This window comes from Tasmannia lanceolata, unplaced genomic scaffold (genome assembly GCF_043159265.1).
Source record: "Tasmannia lanceolata isolate RefF3 unplaced genomic scaffold, GAP_Taslan_0.1 ptg000003l, whole genome shotgun sequence".
NCBI classification, from domain to species: Eukaryota; Viridiplantae; Streptophyta; class Magnoliopsida; order Canellales; family Winteraceae; genus Tasmannia; species Tasmannia lanceolata.
The window spans coordinates 13,002,323-13,021,070 of NW_027518680.1; the positions used below are offsets into that span (position 1 = coordinate 13,002,323).

General features: G+C 43.3%; 1 protein-coding gene across 4 annotated transcripts in view; it reads right to left on the minus strand.

Annotated features, from left to right (window-relative positions):
* The window catches only part of LOC143851698 (putative LRR receptor-like serine/threonine-protein kinase At1g05700), a 99,693-nt gene that overhangs the window by 16,130 nt on the left and 64,815 nt on the right, over positions 1–18,748 (minus strand). For 3 of the 4 annotated variants that reach the window (XM_077361196.1, XM_077361184.1, XM_077361202.1), the window contains 5 exons: positions 6,535–6,725; positions 5,491–5,708; positions 1,036–1,163; positions 888–955; positions 619–808 (listed from right to left, as the gene is read on the minus strand). In XM_077361196.1, coding sequence (XP_077217311.1) covers positions 619–808; positions 888–955; positions 1,036–1,163; positions 5,491–5,708; positions 6,535–6,725 — 795 coding nt within the window. The remainder of the gene's footprint in view (positions 1–618; positions 809–887; positions 956–1,035; positions 1,164–5,490; positions 5,709–6,534; positions 6,726–18,748) is intronic. The other variant, XM_077361192.1, reaches the window with a different exon arrangement.

Sequence of the window (18,748 nt, forward strand, 5' to 3'; positions counted from 1 at the left end):
TATTGAACATATCATATTAGTGAACCAAAGCTGAGTGAACTTATTGAGCCAAACTATCCAAAACCAAATACAATTAGCTTGGCTCATCCTGGGCAAGGTTTTAAATTTCGGCTTCGGTTTTGCTAGGCATGGAAACAGATATATTTCAGTTACGGTGGAAATCTTGTAAAATTACAGAAACTTACGAGAAAATGCAAATGATGGACATTTAAGACGAAAATTCATGAAGTGCTAGAATAAGCACAAATACAAACAAAAAGAATTCACCACATAAGTAAAAAAAATCACCCATAATGGTTTAACAAAAAAAAAAAAAACCTAGTGACACACGTTGTTGCTCATGTCTGCTAATTTTGTACATAGTATTTTTTTAAAGGATTCATTGCTCATGGCCTTTATTCCACAAGTAGTTATTTTATGGATAGGTGGGCTTTGTACTCCTAACCCCCGACCTTACACTCTCCGGGTCATCGCCACCACTAAGGCAAAGGATTATAGATGATATGTTACACAAATATTACCATTTGCAAAAGTTATTGGCCAATATCCTTAACTGAAATGATGAGGTGAAATTTAAGGAAAATCATGTTGTTTTTTGTGCTAGGTAATTGAACATACTCAGGATCAAGATAACCATGCGTGCCCTTGACAGCGGTTGAAATGTGAGTCAGTTCCTCATCAAGGAAAGCTTTGGACAAGCCAAAATCTGCTATCTTAGCCTCTAATCTTTCATTTAAGAGGATATTTGCCGCTTTCACATCTCTATGAATTATTGGTGGCTTGCAACCAAAATGCAGATACTCCAATCCTACAATGAAACATTAGAAAAATATACGCAAAGAGAAGCTACAGAAAAATAGGCATTCAACTCACATTTTCCTACTAACCTTGTGCAACATCCAGTGCAATCTGAAGTCGCTGACCCCAATTTAGGACTCTTGCATTTTTGTCTTTGCATGTAACAGTAACAGATGATAATAAATAGTGGCTTCAATTGTTAACAGAGAATGACTAAGAAGCCGTATGTTTGTAATACCTGAGAGATGCTTTGCTAGGTTTCCTTCCAACATGTACTCCAATATGAGGGCCTTGTTGTCGCCTTCTGCACAATACCCTATAAAACTGACCAAATTCTTATGGTAAACTCTCATTAAGAGCTGAGCCTGCAATGCAAATGGCAACTATAGTCAAATGATTTCTTTTTTCTGTGTATTGTATACATTGCTGGCTTTTGGCTAATTTTGCCACTGAAGGAAAAGAGAATCATACATACTGGCAGTGGATGCACCTTCCTAGAAGGGCTAGGGGCACCTTAAGATGTGACTCTTTGGGCGTCCCTAGTAGTATACGTTGTAAGTATTTTTTTTATTTTGGTTTTGAGGTACGGTGGTATGTCTCCCTCTTGTACTTCTTTAAATTTTCAGGTGAGCAAGGGTTCCTAGATAAATTCTGGATTAAAAAAAATAAAATGCACGCATTGCACTCCTCGAGGGTTTACATCACAAACTCACAAAGCACCTAACCTAGAGTGTGTCACGTGTGTAAGCATGAACAATAGATGATGGATTAAGGTGTTTTTTTTATGACATAGCGTATCCCCACACCAATTTTTAGGGCGGGACTATTCCCTACGGATGTGCGCAATCACCCGTAAACCATGCGCATGGGATAAGCCTGAGGGGTTACGAAATTTACTGAGCTTCAAATGCCAAAATATAAGAAAAGTGGAAAGGAGGGGTTTAGAACTCAAAAGACGCCTTCTATGCGAACACTTTATCAACTTCATAAACACGTCTATAAGAATTTAAAACGTAACTAACACATCAACGCATAATTTTGCCCTGGTTGGAATGAAACTTTTATTAGATTCTTTTGGATTAAATTTTTTATTTTAAATTTTCTATTCTGTTTATAGGGGAATCAGAATAAGATGCCGATTCCGATTCCAGATTTCAGCAATCCAAAGTTCCAAACACAACATTAAAGATTTGAATGGATTCATTCATATATTAGCAACTAATCTATGATGACATAAAAGCAGCTCTTTTATAAAAAGATTAATAAAAGGGAAAGTGACCAAAAATGGACTTTTTTACCTGAAATATCGTATCAGAGGGGGTGTTTTCGAAATGACCAAAGAAGGATAAAATGTACAGACATTTGCAACCTAAGGACCGAAATACCCTTAGGCGCGTATTTCACTTTCACGTTTTTCGAAATAGGTCTAATAGTGGGTGTTAGTTTCTAAGGGGCAGGGATACCCTATACATCACCCCGTATCTTTAACTTGAGGGGTTTTTTGATAAGTGGAAGTTGGATGTAAGTGCATTTCCAATTATAGGTATTGAAAAGCAGCCGATACAAAAAAACGGGTGAAGTTACTTGATTAGCTTTGAAATCTCTTCATTTCTAGAAATAAATTCTTTATCATCTTTGTATTGCATTGGTACTTACTTTATGTAGTGTTCTTGTTTTGCAGGAATGATTGTGGATTTGATCCCCCTGGGCTTACCCGATGAGCGTGGCTCACGGAAGATTGCACGTATCCATAGGGAATAGTCCCGCCCTAAAAATTGGCGTGGGGATACCCTATATCATCAAAGATAGAAAAAGAAATCACTAGCAGTCGACCGCGCGGTCGACCTTGATACCTTAGGTTCTTAACTGTGACGTTTTCTAGGATCAGAAGGAACCGCTATAATGACCACCACGTGCGTTTCATTCTCTTCTATCTTCTCTTTGATTGCTTTTTATGAAAGTCTACTAAAGTTCCCCCCTTCTGTCGGTTGTTCTAGCTATCAATGAAAGGTGGCCTTCAAAAAAGAATAGGGAGAGTGCCGCCCTCGAGCTGCCTTGAATGAATTGCCCCGGTCTGTCGACAAGCTTGACTTATAGCGAATGATTGAAACGACCAGTCTGATCGGAGACCACACCCTATTCTATTGATAGATCGGGCCTCGCCTTTGAAGGCTACTTCTTCGGGATTCAAAAAGAGAGTGATCGCCCTAACGCGAAAGCCTTTATCATCGCAATATCCATAGGCACAGGAGGAAATGGGAATGGACTAATTGAATCGTTCCGATAGGAGGACTGGCCCTTCACTTGCATGGGATAGCGCTATCACGAACTGTCCCTCAAAAATGACAAGAATGGGCAAACAAACAAGCGCTGAAATCATATAACTCCTTTCAAAGATGCGGGATGGATTCCTCTAATCTTAATAGTCTATCACTGCTTTGGATGAATTGGATCGAGCCTTTGAAGCCCAGTTCAGCAAGCTTCTGATCGAGCGCTCTTGCGCCGAAGATGAGTGCTTACACCTCTGCTGAAACAACGGATTTGACAGCCCGCTCATGCCTTGTGGATAATTGGTAATTATACTCACAATGCGATGCTACTAAAAAAAAGGGATGCCCTTTGGAGACTGAATATTCCTTTAGAGCGTTCCTGGAAATATCTCACCGCTCACGAGCGAGCATAATTTCAACCAATTCGTTTAAAGAGCTCCTTCTTTCCAAGAAGGGTCATTTCATAGGTCTTCCTAGCTTACTAATGGAGGGCCTATAGTAGTAAGGCCATTAGTAAGTACAGTAGAACAACCGTTCAACGATTGTGGTCGACCAATCAAAAGCGATGGCAGTCGACCTCGTGGTCGACCGCGAGTTTTAAACACCATGCGCCGACGACCTATAAAAGCCAGGTCAACCTATGTGTTATAAGGAGTAAACCCTCCTCCCAAAACCCTTAGATCCCAAAACCCTCCCAAGACACTAAGATCCACCATCCCAATCCTTCACCATGGTTCCTAAAATCTCAAAGGGAAAGGGGAAAAGCGGTGAGGGCTCCTCAAACTCTTTGAGGGACGCCGAAGCCCTAGGGAGAAAGCGGTCTCAGGTCGAATCACATTTCTTTCTCTCTGACACAGCAGAAAAGCTCTTCAACAAAGTAGGTTTTCGTGAGATCCTATCTAGTCGGTGCGATTCACAATTAGAAATATCATCTTCCCGCCAACATATTCGAATGATGATGCATCCTTCAAGCAGCCATCAACGTGTAAAATAAAAGAAGCCCTTCGTTCTACCATTTTCGCAAACCCTGCAAGGATAAGAATAGGTTATATAAGGACAGTCTCCATGAAAGAACTATTATGCCCTCTGAACCACTATTCGACCCTCTGAACCACTAAGAATAGGTTATATAAGGATACTTTTAACCACTATTTAGGATGTTTCAACCACTATTCATACACTATGAACCAATACTAGACCCTCTGAACAACTATTAAACCTATTTAGAATGTCTGAGCCTCTAATTAGAACTATTTAGACATTCTTACCCACTATTTAGAATGTTTGAACCGCTATTTATACACTATGAACCACTACTAAGACCCGTTGAACCACTATTAGACCTATTTAGAATGCATGAACCACTATTCAGAACATTTTTTTTTAATGGTAACTATTTAGAACCTATGAACCACTATTGCACCTATCTAGGATGTATGAACCCTTTTAGACCCTCTGAAGCACTATTAGAACTATTTAGACACTCTTAACTACTATTTAGGATGTTTGAACCACTATTCATACACTATGAACCACTACTAGTCCCTCTGAACCACTATTAGACCTATTTAGAATGTCTGAACCTCTAATTAGAACTATTTAGATAGTCTTTCCTCTAATTAGAACTATTTAGTATGTACGGCCCACTATTACACCTATTTAGCATGTATGAACACTAAAGCACTATTAGACCTATTTAGAATGTTTGAATCACTATTTAATTCCTCTGAACTACTATTAGACCTATGTAGAAGCATGTGAAAGTGAAATGCATGCCTAAGGTTATTTCAGTCCTCAGGTGGCAAATGTCCATACGTTTTACCCTCGCTTGGTCATTTCGAAAACACCCCCCTCTGACACAATTTTCAGGGGAAAAGTCCAATTTATTGGTCATTTTCCCTTAATAAAGCCTTATCTTGGTACATGCCATGACACTGTGGGGGATTTTTGGAACAACCTTGATTGAAGCAACCATGTCTACAAATTGTTTTACTTCTCGAATGAGAGCTGTAAGAAAGACAGACCCATGTGAGGAACGTCCCTAACATCCTTCCCTATTGCACTACTTTTGTACAATCACACATTTATAACCAATTTTTAATGACAAGAAAGTTACTTTTCTATTAAATGTCAAACATAACACAATATTAGTGTGGCATCCTTGTGAAGAGCAGGGGGTGTCAAAACCCTGCTCCTTGATTTTTGATCTTGGTCAAACCACCTTTTTTGACTTTCCACGTAGATAAAAAATCAAATGGCAGGGTTTTGGAGTTTTGACACTCTGCCCTTGTAATTTTCACATTGGGGCATCATATAAATTCTCCCTTATGAAAAAAGCGCATCTTTGTACCTTTTCCTTCTTGAAAAGTGCATAGAATTAATCTGAGACGCACACTTTAATATTTTCCATTGCTCATATTACCTCTGTTTGGAATTCGACAGACCCGTGGCGAATTTGAGAGAGCATCTTGATGGCAACTTCTGTCCCATCTTCCATTTGACCATGGTAAACGGTCCCGAACGCTCCTTTGCCAAGGACCCTTTGGAAGTTATTGGTCATACGCATGATCTCAGTGGATGTGAACCTTCGATTATGTTGGATCAAGAAGCTACATTCCTTGTTGGCATTAGCAGCAGGCTCTGTGGTCAATGAAATCATAAGAAAAATATTAAAAAAAAGAAAAAGGAAAAAGAAAGAGTGCTATAAGAAAAATATATATTAAAAAACATATTTAAAAAAAAAGAAAAAGAAGGTGAGCTATTAGAAAGACATGCCAGTTTTAAGGATTCCTCCTACAACCCTTCCTATTGTGCCTCATGTGCAAAAGGTCATAGATACAAATTTTTCATTACTAGAATAAGAGGAATGCTAAACTCAAGAGCACCCTTATAAAAACCCAGCCGGAAGGGTGCCTCCTTGGATCCATGTATCATTCTTCCTTTTAACTTCGCAGCTTTTGGTGCTCTTATAAATGCAATTGGGCGACATGAATCCAATAAGACACCCTTGCCGCTGGGCGCCCTTCATATTAGTATTCCTCCAAGAATGGAGGAATGCTAAGAAGGAAAATCCAAAAAGAAGAAGCATTTAGGAAAATCCTAAAATGGAGAAATTATATGATGAACGAGCGGACATGCTTGTATTCATCATACCGCCCTTGATATTGCATACAACAGCAACACAGTTTTTAAGGTACTTGTGCTGTACGATGAGTATGAGCACATCCGCTCCTTCATCATCTAATTCCTCCCTAAGGCCCCGTCCGTCTAAGATTATGACAACCGATTGTGAGTGCCAAACCGATTATTGGACCCAAAATTTCTAATAATAATTTTGGGTCCAATAATCAGTTTGGAACTCACAATCGGTCGACATAATCTTAAACGAACAGGGCATAAAATGATAGGTGTCTCAGCATATCGTTTTCCTAAATAACGAAGTGCGTGTGTTGTAATGAAAATTTACCTCCTTGTCTTTTTTCTCTAAATTTGCGCCAGGCAATCAGCGCGGTAAAAATTACTAGAACTGCTGCGACCGATAAAGCAGCGATGACCGGAATAACAAATTTCTTATGCTTCTTTTTGCAAGAACCCGATAAGCAAGGCTCCGTCGTGTTGCATGAATATGATGTGCAGAGATTTGGATTGTCCCCAAAACTATCATTCAAAATCCGAAAGGATGAATATCTTATGTCTTAATTTCATGTAATGAGATGACAAATGATAGCATAGTTAAATCTAGGAATCATGATTTTCTTTGCAAGCACTTAAAAGAGAATAAAATAAGGAAATGTTATCAGCACTACTGTATTTTGATGAGGGCACTCTTTACTTTATTAAAAGTACAGTATGGCCCGCACCATACAATGATCCAAACCGTCCATTAGATGTGCCACAGCCTAAATAGGTTGTGCCCCAAAAACCATTTCCATAGGTTGATCCTAACCCTCCGATCTGAATGTTAGAGGGTTGACCCTAACCGTCTATAGATCGGAGGGTTAGGATGAACCTATGTAAATGATTTTTCGGGAACAACCAATTTAGGCTGTGGCCCATCTAATGGACGGTTTGGATCATCCTATGGTACGGGCTATACCGTACTTTTAATAAAGTGAGGAGTGCCCTCATCAAAATAGAGTAGTGCTGATAACATTTCCCTAAAATAAAACAAGATGACATTAAAGAATAGAAAATAAATAATGAACAATGTTCTTTCGTATAAAACGGATATAGTAAGTGACTCCGTTAAGGGTTCACCATGACTAAGGGTGTCAATTTTGGCTCGGGCTCGGAAGCTCGCTAGAAAAAAGCTCGGCTCGAATCCTTAACCAGCCGAGGCGAGCCCGATTTAGACCAGGCTCGGCTCGGCTCGGCTCGTTAAGGCTCATTAAGAATTTAATATATTTAAATATATATATTATATATTAATATATACACTAAAAGGGTTGCCTAGGGAGTGAAGGGGGAGGCAAAATATGTCACTTCATTTTTGGAACCCCTTGTTACTTGGACCACCCCGCATAGTGTAAAAAAAAGTAGTCAAATTACACTAGATAGGTGAAATCCAAGTAGTGACTTGGTTTGGCAACCTAGAGGGGGGGTGAATAGGATGTTTATAAAATCTTTACCTTTTAAAAACTTTTCTTAAAATTTCACCCAAGACTTATCCCTTGTTTAATTAAGTTTGAAAGAGTTGAAGTTAAACAATATTACAAATTAATATAAGTTCAAAACCCTTGTTGATTAGCAAACTTAATTAGGTAATTTTAATAGCCTAATTAGCAAGGTTAAGATTTTTATGTTGATTATCAATGCTAACTACTCACTCAATTCTAAGCACAAATAATCAAATAAGAGAGTGAGAGGGAGTGAGAGAAATACCAACCACACAAGTGACACAAAGATTTATAGTGGTTCGGCAAACGGCCTACTCCACTCTACTCAAGGTCGCACTTGAGGATTTCCACTATTGAGACCTCCACGACGCCCGGCTCCGAGGCTTTTACACTCCAAGGGAATTAGATAAGGATGCCCTTCCACCTTTACAATGACTCTCCTTCTCCGCCGAGTTCTAAGCGCTTTCTCCCAAGGGAATTAAAAACTACGGATGCCCTTGCCACCGATCGAATAAAGAAGAAGAAGAAGTATTAGCCTCTTACTAGGCTTGATTACAAGTTGTAGCTCCAAGGATGCTCTCAAAGATAAACAAGTTTAAACCTAACCAATCTCAAGTGGATTTTCCCAAAGTCAAGGCACAATGAAAGATTGGTGAGAGATTAACCCAAAAATTATTCACAAATGGATTTCTAGGGTTTATTAGAGTTGGACAATGTTCCTCTCTTGTTTTAGACCCATTAGATGGGTATATATGGTGTCCCAACTCCATGTGACCGTTTGGGGGGCAAAACAGTCAAAACTGGGTCAAAAATTCAACTAGCTGTTGGACAACAACGGCTATATTTTTTTTGAATTCATAGTGTTCTCGGAGTTCCGAGACATTTCTCGGAGTTCCGAGCAAATTCTCGGAGTTCCGAGCAAAATTCTCGGAGTTCCGAGAATCCAAACAGAGCCTTTATTTTTAGAACCTGGACCATTTCTCGGAGCTCCGAGAATGGTCTCGGAGTTCCGAGCTCGGAGCTCCGAGAATGGTCTCGGAGTTCCGAGCTCGGAGCTCCGAGAATAATTCTCGGAGTTCCGAGCCTGGATTTCCAGCAAACAGTGTTTCATTTGAAAAATTCATATCTCCCTCATTTCTCGTCAGATTTCGATGTTCTTATACTCTACGGATATGAGAAAAATGAGAGCTATCTGTTAAAAATATTTTCAAAAATATTTGAAAATGTTTTAAATAATTTTTGATAGGATTTAGTTGCTGGTCCAGGTTGTTGCTTTGGAACTCTGTTTTGTTCTTTCTTGTGTTGAATGCCATATGGGTCCCAACATGTTGGTACACCACCATGGCCATTCACTTATCCATTTAAGTCCTTAAAGGGTGTGTTAGTCTCTTTGAAAAACATATTTTAGGGGTTTTAAGATGTGCCTTGATAAGAGAAAACACAAGAGAGATAGGTGATACAATCTACCATTTTTACCACTCTCTTGAATGAACTCTTGAGGTAGCCATTGCTTGATCTTCTCTTTGAGTGCATAGCTTGCTTTGGGATCTTCAAGGTTGAGCTTCTTTGCTTGACACCTTCAAAGGATGATGCCACCATTTGGTTCAAGCTCATTTGCAAGTTGTTGATCCACAAGCTTTGGCCTTCATTGATCTTCCTTTGCTTGTTCAATGCTTTGAGATGGTTGTGTGGAACTTCTCCTTGGTCCTCCAAGGTGTGATTGGTCCAAGTATGTTCCAAGCTCCTTTGCCATTGTGTTTGGTTCATCTTTAAGCATAGGCCAACAATGGTGTGTGCTAGCATGGATTGACATATGAATTCCCTGTGTATAGCACAACACTCAAGGCAAACAATTAATCCATAAACGACTAATCAATTTGCGTTTATTAATCATCAAAACAAGATGATTGAATGAACCCATGGGGAACCCTTGGGCTTACAATAGGGCGGTCCAGGGAAGAAGAGGGGTGTGAACTTAATATAACCCGAGCTCGATAAGGTTCGCGAGCCTGATTCGAGCCTGAGTCGAGCTTTTGAGCTTAACGAGCCGAGCCGAGCCTGGCCAAGCTCGGCTCGGCTCGTTTACCCCCCTAACCACGACAGAGCAATAATTGGTATAAAGTCAAATGAGAAATGATGAAGGGAAACTGCCCCAAAGCAGGGGACATAATTTAAGGATCGTACTAATAAAAATAATAATAATTTAAGGACCGGATGAACCCATGCATATAAAGAGCTTGTCTTATCCTTCTCTGTTTGGTTGCATGTATTTGCCTGGTAGAGTGGTGGTGTAAGTAGTCATCAGGAGGAGATAAGCCTTCGATTTACCTGGAACTTACCTCGTAGAGTAGTGGTAGAGTGTTTGGTTTTCAACCTCATAGGCTAGTGGTAGGGGTGTCATTACCAATATATATACAGAATGGACGCATATAAACGTACTGTGTAAGATGCGTCCATTCTGTTTCTACAAGGCCCAACAAAACGAAGGGCTAGGATGACCCTTTGGTGCTGATTTTTTGTGGACACCCTATCTATGTTAAGACTATCAAATGAATGCTTTGGATCATCCACAATGTGTGGGCCCACTGTACTTTTTAAAGGGAGGAGTAGATAAGCTTTTCTACTCGGCCGAGTAGAAACACTTTCCTCTCTATATATATATATATATATATATATATATATATATATATATATATATATATATGAGGAAGAGAGAGAGAGAGAGAGAGGCTTTGTAAATTAATGTCTAGATCATCTCGATCAAAGATCAAACACTATAAGTGGACCAATTTACGCCCTAAAGATGCAAAATTATTAACGCTCATGTCCCATTCAAATTAGTAAGGACACCCCCTAAAATATCTTCACAAATCCCAACATTATCCCATTATGTCTTTTCACTTATCAACTCATTATCTCCTCATTAGTGCACCCTTAAAGTCTTCAATCATCATCGCTACTTCACATCAGTTATTAATTTTCTCTCACATCACACCTCCCTTAAAGAAATAAGCCTCAAATGGGCAAGTAATTTCACCTTATAACTTTCCACTATAACTCCAAACGTCATCTCCACACCAATAAATACCCCATTACCCTTGTCAAAGGTCTCTCCATTAGAGTTCCCAGCTAGCTTAGATTTCCACCAACACTTTGCCCATCTATTATTATCGCTGATTATCATTTTTCCACACAGATATTATCGCTGATTCACAATGCTATTGTGCATGCTATTCCTATATCATGCTCACCGGCCAGACCATTGAGATTCATTGATTGTAGTTTCACCTTCAAATGAAGGCCAGCAAATTTTCACTGGTCAACAAGATTGTGGTTAAGAAGATTGATAATATAATATTTTTTGGAGATTTAAACCATGATTTTCTATGCATCATTGTTCTTGATTTAGCTTATGAGTCTTGGACTGGTTATTGCATATTGGTTCCATGAAGATTATTGCATTTATAATATAATTCCTTGTGTTTATTCTTGGTGGAGATAACAAGTGACGCGTGCATCTGGTATATTAACATCCTATTTCCATTGATTTTCTCATTGGTGTGGTTGCTAACTGCAAGCCCTGTTTTACAGAGATGATGACGAAGCATCTTCCAGTAGAGAACTTTGAGCTCTTCTTGGACTATAACAATACTCCTCTATAGCTAAATGCAACCCGAACAATTCTGCCAAAACAAACTTTTACCGTCACCATGAACCAAGGCTGGTGTATCATGTATCATCACCCTACATGGAGTTTGTATGGTCAAATGATTTGAACCATCTATATGTTGAGCCTCAATACAAAAATGAAATCATCATAATATCTTAACTTGATGATCACCTTTGATTGTGTTGAAGTATAAATGATATTATAACACTGATGGGATGTAAAAGCGCAGCAGCCTGTAAGCTGCCGACACGTGGCTAGAGTGGGCCCACCGCGAACCAGCCTATCAGCTGCTGGCACGTGTCTCGAGGGGGGAGGCCCACGGCAGGCCCTGCGTCAGCAGGGGTAGTTCGGTAATTACCACAGAGTAGGTGAGCCCGAACCTATAGCTGATGGACACCTGCCTTGGGGCATTAACTCCCCACCTACCCCAAATTTCCTCTATAAAAGGGCTTCCAAAGCTCATAAATCAGGATAATAACTTCTTCACCCACCACTCTAAAACTGGCTCTGCACTCTTGCTCATACTGACTTGAGTGTCGAAGGGCCTGTCCGGAGTAACACTCCGGGTTGGTCATTCTGACATCGTTTGCTCTTTGCGCAGGGCTCAGCCACTCAGCTCCCTCACCTCGGCTTCTCGGGTCCTCCAGTTCGGCTCTTACGTCACTGTCATATCTGTTACCGATTTTAGGCCTAACAGATTGGCGCCATCCGTGGGACCCCAGAACTAAAAGCTGTTCCCAGATACCTCACACACAAAAATGACAGGGCGCAGGAGTGCGCGGCTGCCGACCGCGCAGACTACCAGAGCCGTCCTGCCCCGCAGGACCCGGAGTGAGCGAGTCGCCTCGCTGGTGGTGGCAGTACCAGCAGTTACTCCGGGCGTCTCCCCAACCTCGTTCGGAACACCTGAACCCCATGCCCACTCCAGAGCAAGTCCAAGCTCTCTTTCAGCAAATGACAACTCTCGTTGGTCAGTACCAGCAGCTACTCCGGGCGCCTCCCCAACCTCCTCCGGAAGCTCCACAACCTGTCCAAGAAAGGCCAGAAATCCAGAGGGGAGAGTCGTCGCGCCATGGTGAGGACCGAACTCACTATTCCCTCGGACAAGTCCGTCACCTTACAGCCAGGCATGCACAGACAGAGCCGCACCGCCGTCGGAGGTCGCGGTCTCGCTCTGCGTAAAGGCGCTGAGCTCATGAAGAGCGCGCACCACAAGCAAAATCCCGGTCCCGTCGTAGGAGTCCGGAGAGCCACTCCGGCTCCACGGCGAGCCAATCTGTGGAAAGAAACAGGTCACCAGACCGTAGAGCTGACCCGATGCTGCGGAGAACAGAAGAGATGGACCACAGAATCGAAGAGCTGGCTAAGGATCAAAGCCGGCCTGTGTCTAGGGCGTTCTCAAGCAGAACGCCGTTCACCGACGACGTGATGAGTGCCCCAGCACCCAGGAGATTTAAAATGCCAACTATCCCGCAGTATGATGGGACCACTGACCCCGTGGACCACTTGGAGACGTTCCGGACAATGATGCTCCTCCACGGTGCGTCAGACGGTTTCCTCTGCAGAGCATTCCCGACGACCCTGACAGGTGCAGCAAGGAACTGGTACTCAAGGATCAGACCGAACTCCATCAGCAACTTCGATGACTTCGGGGAAGACCTGGTCCGCCACTTCATGAGCAGCCGCAGGCCAAGGAAAACAACAGCATCCCTGATGACCTTGCGACAGGAGGATAATGAACATCTCAAAGCCTTCATCAGCCGCTTCAACAGGGAGGCACTCCAAGTACCAAATCTAGACCCCTCGGCCGCTACGAACGCGCTTCTCGCAGGTGCTAGATCAAATGATTTCCGCCAAGCAGTGGCCCGCCGGAATCCTCACTCCCTAGCAGACCTAATGGCCGGGGCAGAGGAATACATATCAGTGGAAGAGACACTGGCTGCTCTGGACTCGAGTCGGAGGAGAACCTCTGATGACAAGAACCAAGATAGGTACCCAGCTAAGCAGCACAGGGATGATAAGGTTGTCAGAAGAGACAAGTCCCCCCAGAGAAGGGAGGAAAACTTCACCCCTCTCAACACCTCCCGAAGACATACTGGCTGCCATCAGCGGAGAAGAGTTCATAAAGTGGCCAACCCCAATGATCTCCAAGGGAAACAGGAGAGACAAGTCGAAGTACTGCCGATTCCACAGGGACCACGGCCACGACACGGACGACTGCTGGCAGCTGAAGGAGGAGATCGAACAGTTGATTGTGGACCCCGATCCCGAGGACGAATGTGGCGAGGGACACGAGGTCCCCCGTCGATCCTCTAAGATCTCCACAATGTGAAGGAGAGCTCTACCAAGGAACTCTCGAAATGGTGCCACTCACAGCATGGGTGGCGATATAAGTGAGATACCTCTCGATTCCAGGACCGGCCCGTAACCCAGATGTACCTATAACAAAGAAGAGTCGCCATCCAAGGAAGTAGGCCCTGGATCCCATGAAATGCTCTGTTGCAACGGATAACCAAAGATACAAAAGTCCGTGCCTGATGACGAATGGGGAAGGTATTAAGCGCCCCCAATTCGCCCAAGTGCCAGCACCTGGTCTCTTATGCCATTTTTAATTAATTTTGAAGAGTTTTGGGCTAAAATCATGTGAAATGGGAACGAGTATCCCCAAGAAAACGTCTATCTAAGCATGCATGACCCGGGGATGGGCAAAAGAAGATAAACATCGAAATTCTAACTCATCGCATCTAGTCCTAACTCATCACATCTAGGAAAGCAGTAACATCCGCATGCACAGCTACAGCTAAGCAAGCAATATCAGATATGGTAAGCAGAAAAGCAGTAAACATCTACAGCTAAGCATGTGAAACTAAACGCACAAGGAATAAGCAAGCTGAAAGTAAACACACAAGGAATCAAAGACAAACACACGATAAGCTAAAAGATGCGACGAAATAAAGGAATCAGAAAATAGAAAATAGACGGTACGCGCAGGCCCCAAAATGCCAGGGAAAATAAAAGGGAACGTACGATAGGCTTAGGGAGCGACTCTAATGAATCAAGCTCAGCGATCCTGATCCGCTAAAGATCGGATAAGTCTCACGATCGTCATAGCCTATCGTGGGCTCAGCGAGGACAGTCCCTGTGAAGGGGCCACGCTACGTCATCGCCCGTCCCAAAACCCGATGAAACGTCGGAAAACCGATAACACCGGCAAACCACGATCAAAATCGGAAATGAAAGGAAAAGAAGGCTCCGAGTGACCTAGCAATCACCATCCTTGCCGATTTTGGTTTTTTGTATTTTTAAGAAAAAGCTTGAAAGATATTTTTAGATGCTGAAATGATTTTTTTTGAGGGATTTAAATGATTTTATTGAAAAGTTTGACTGAACTTGGGATGACGATCCCAAGCTGCCTACGTACCCTGTGAAAAGGGATCAAGCCAACGTAGTTCGAAACAGCTTTTCGAAAAACGCTTTTGTTGTTTTCTGATACTTTTTTGTTGTTTTTGTATTTTTGTTATTTGATTTTTATGAGTTTTTTATCCCTTTTGATCGAAAGGGGGTTTTGGCTCAGGAGGTTGCCGTCCGTCGTCGCCTAAACCCGACGAAGTGTTCCTGAAATCGATGGAATCCTAAAGCTTGAAAAGGATCCCGGGGAACAGGAGGAGAATGACTCCGAATGGAGAAGAAACCCTAGGAAATGGCCCTATAGCCGAAAGAATCCCGAAGCCCGAGTGGGATCCCTAAGAACATGAGGAGAGTAGTTCCGAAAAATAAAGGAAAACCCCTCAAACCCTGTGAAGACCCTAAGATAGGGAAAATGATGGGAAGGGCGAGGGGTTGGCTCAAGAAAATATCCGTCATTGCCTGGACCTGGGGAAAAGTTTTCCAGGTCTATGGTATTCCGAAAACCGATGCAAAACCCGAGGATTAATACAGAACCTGAATAAAAGCGCATTTTGGCTCTAAGATTTATATGAACGAAAAGAAACCTGAAGGGCAAACTCATCTTTATGTACTGGATAGGCGTGACATTATAAACATCCATAACATGGTAATGCACATAGGGATCTGCCCGAACGTCATTACCTATCCCAAAAGATTTTTGCAATCTGCTTCAGGAAATGGGCTGATTGATTTTATACAATCTTAGCGGATTAGAAGCATTGGGCCTAGAAAACCTTTTGTCCGTGAAATCGAAATCATGAGTCAAAATAGAATTCGAAAGAGAAGGATAGAGACATTAAGGTCCAACGGAAAGGAGATTTAATAAGGTAAGAAATGAAGCAACCAAAGAAAAAGCTGAACAAATTACCTTTGATGTCGAACGAGAATTTCGTGCTAGAATCGTCCTTGTATCTTCTTCGTTTTACAAGATTCCGAATAGCCGGAGCTGCGGACTCGCCTTCTCTTCTTCCTAAATAGCGCTCTCTAGAAATTCTTCTTCACTCCTTGAGATCAAGCCACCAAGGCCTTCAAATATAAAACCTACCTTAATCTCCCTTCAAACCCCACCTCATAAACCCAATTTGGGCATGAGACCAAAATAGATGGAGGTATCTGACGGTAGGATCTGCAAATTGGGGTTAGTATATGGTGAGAGGGAGAAGAGAAGAGGGGTCGGTTTGGATTCTCAAGCGAGGATGAGGTGGGTTTGGGTTGCAAATGAAGAGGGCTTTCTTTTCTTCTTCTTTTTTTTCTATTTTTGCAGACGAACGAACAGGAGATGGGTTCGCAGGGAGTAGAGATCGATGGTGGCTGATGGGAATAAGATGGAGATGATGGGTTTAAAGGGATGATGGTGACCCAGGGTTTGGGCGAAATAGGGGTTTGAGGGTTATGGGTTTGGGGATAGAAAAAAAATGAAAACCTACGTTCGTGGAAGTGGAGATGGCCGGTGAGAATGGAGAGGGGAAATCGAGATGGGTTTGATGGGGGAGATTAAGATAGAAGATGAGAAAAAGGGTAGATGAGATGGCTGATGGTGGTGGTTATGATGGTGTGATGGTGTTAATGGTGGAGATTTGCAGAGGTGGCTGACGGTGGAAGAAGAGATGGGTTTCAATTTTTGGAGGTACAGACAAAGGAGTTTCGGTTTTGGGGGTTGAGGGTGGTGAAGGTGGAGGATGGAAGGGGATTTTTGAAGGGTGGTGTTAGGGTGGAAATGGGTTTTGGGTTTCGGGTTGGAGGTTGAGGGTGGTGGCTGGTGGTGGCGCGGTGGTGAAGGAGGTTGGAGTGCGGTGGCTGAGGGAAAAGGGTTTGGTGGTGGAAGAGTTGGGTGGTAGGAACCGGTGGTGGTGGTGATGATTGGGTGGTTGCTGTGGAGATTAGCTCCGGATTCCGGCCGGCGGCGATGGAATCCGAGACCGAGCTCCCTTTCTTTCTTCTTCCCTCCCTCTCTGGATTTTCTCTTTGTTGTTCTGCTTTTTTTTTCTTTTAAAAATAAATGAAGAAGAAGAAGTGGGAGATGGGGTGGAGGAGATGGTGGTTGCTGTTGGTGTTGGTAGAGAAGGTTGAGGGTGGTGGTTGCTGTTGGTGTTGGTGGTGGTGGCGGTTTGCAGGTTTTGGGTTTGGGTTTGGGGAGATGGTGGAGGTGCGGTGGTGGCCGGAGGTTGGAGGGTGGTGGCGGTTTGCAGGTTTTGGGTTTGGGGAGATGGTGGAGGTGCGGTGGTGGCCGGAGGTTGGAGGGTGGTGGCGGTTTGCAGGTTTTGGGTTTGGGTTTGGGGAGATGGTGGTGGCCGGAGGTTGGAGGGTGGTGGTAGAAGGAGGAGAAAATGAGGTGGCTGCCAATCCCTTTCTTCCTCTCCCTCTCTCTGTTGCTGCCCTTTTTTTTTTTTTTGGAAAATTAGCCTTCTCTCTCTACCCACAAGATTTTTTTTTTATAGCTAGGGTTGAAATCCTCTTCTAATCTCAACCATCCATTCCCCTTTTTGATGAATTGGATCATCCCCACCCTTGATTCCTTATCCCTCTTGCCCTAATTCTATCCTAGAAACCCTAACACCTAGAGTGCCTAGCTGATCCAAGCCCTACACCTAATCTCTTTAATCTAATGGCCTATGTTTGTGGCTTGTAGAGAAAGAAATGCAAGCTTCCAAAAATGCCCTCCTTAGAGGAGGATTTTACACTTTTATCAACATCCCCATTACCCCCTTTTTTATTCGCTTTAATGGGCACCCATGCTCGGCTATCCCACCCCCTTTTTTATAAAGAGAAACATATATTTGCCCTCTCTTTCTTCCATGGACAACCCCTCCTAGTATACTTATTACCAATCCTTACACACAACAGGGTGGTCCCTGGTGAAAACGAAGGGCAAATAGAGGAGGCCTTGGTGGTTACCCAACTGGTACAGGCACATCTCTTCAGGAATTTCGGGATTCGGTTCGGGACCTCGACTCAACTTCGGGATTGGGATTTTATTTGATTTCGAGAATTTATTCGATTTTGGCGAAAATGGTCCGGTCAAAATGGGGTGTCTACATTGATCAGCAGAGGCTATTTGAAAAAATATGTCCGAACCGACGCCCGCCGAAGTGAGCCCAAGGAGAAAGGTCCCCAGGGCCGGAGCCCTCGGCGGTCACAACCGCCCCCCGCCCGGGGTCAATCTCCACCACCGCCTAGTCCACAACTAGAGGCACACCGCTCCCAACCAAGGGGGGTCATTGGCACAATCATGGGCGGTCCGGCAGCTGGAGGCACCTCATCCGCTGCTCGGAAAGCATACGCACGCCGAGTCAATGTCGTGCACGCATGCAGCAAGAAGATGAAGACCGAGAATGAGATCTCCTTCTCAGATGCGGACCTCGACGGCCTGATATTACCACATGACGACGCCTTAGTCCTAACGATGCTCGTCGCAAACTGGGAGCTGAAGAAAGTCCTGTTAGACAATAGGAGCTCAGCCGACATCTTATACTATCACGCCTTCGAAAGGATGATGATAGGTGACGACAGCTTAAGGCCGGCGAACTCAGATCTCTTCGGCTTCTCAGGAGAGGTAGTCAAGGTTGAGGGACAAATCGAGCTTCCTGTCCTCGTCGGAGAGCCACCCTGCCAAGCCTTCGCCATGGTCAACTTCCTAGTAGTGAGGGCCACTTCGGTCTATACCGCTATTTTAGGACGGCCTGGCCAGAACCTGATCCGCGCCGTCACGTCTGCTTATCACCAGAAGATGAAGTTTATTACACCAAACGGCGTTGGGGAAGTGAGGGGAGACCAGCCGCAATCTAGGGAGTGTTATGCAATGGCACTCAAGGGCAAAAACGTGATGGAGTCATTGCCAATCAAGCTACTCAACCTGAGGGACGAAACTCAGGGAGCTCAGTCAGCCGAGGACCTCGTCTCCATCCCCTTGTGCAAAAACAATGATGAGAAGGTGGTTCAGATCGGCT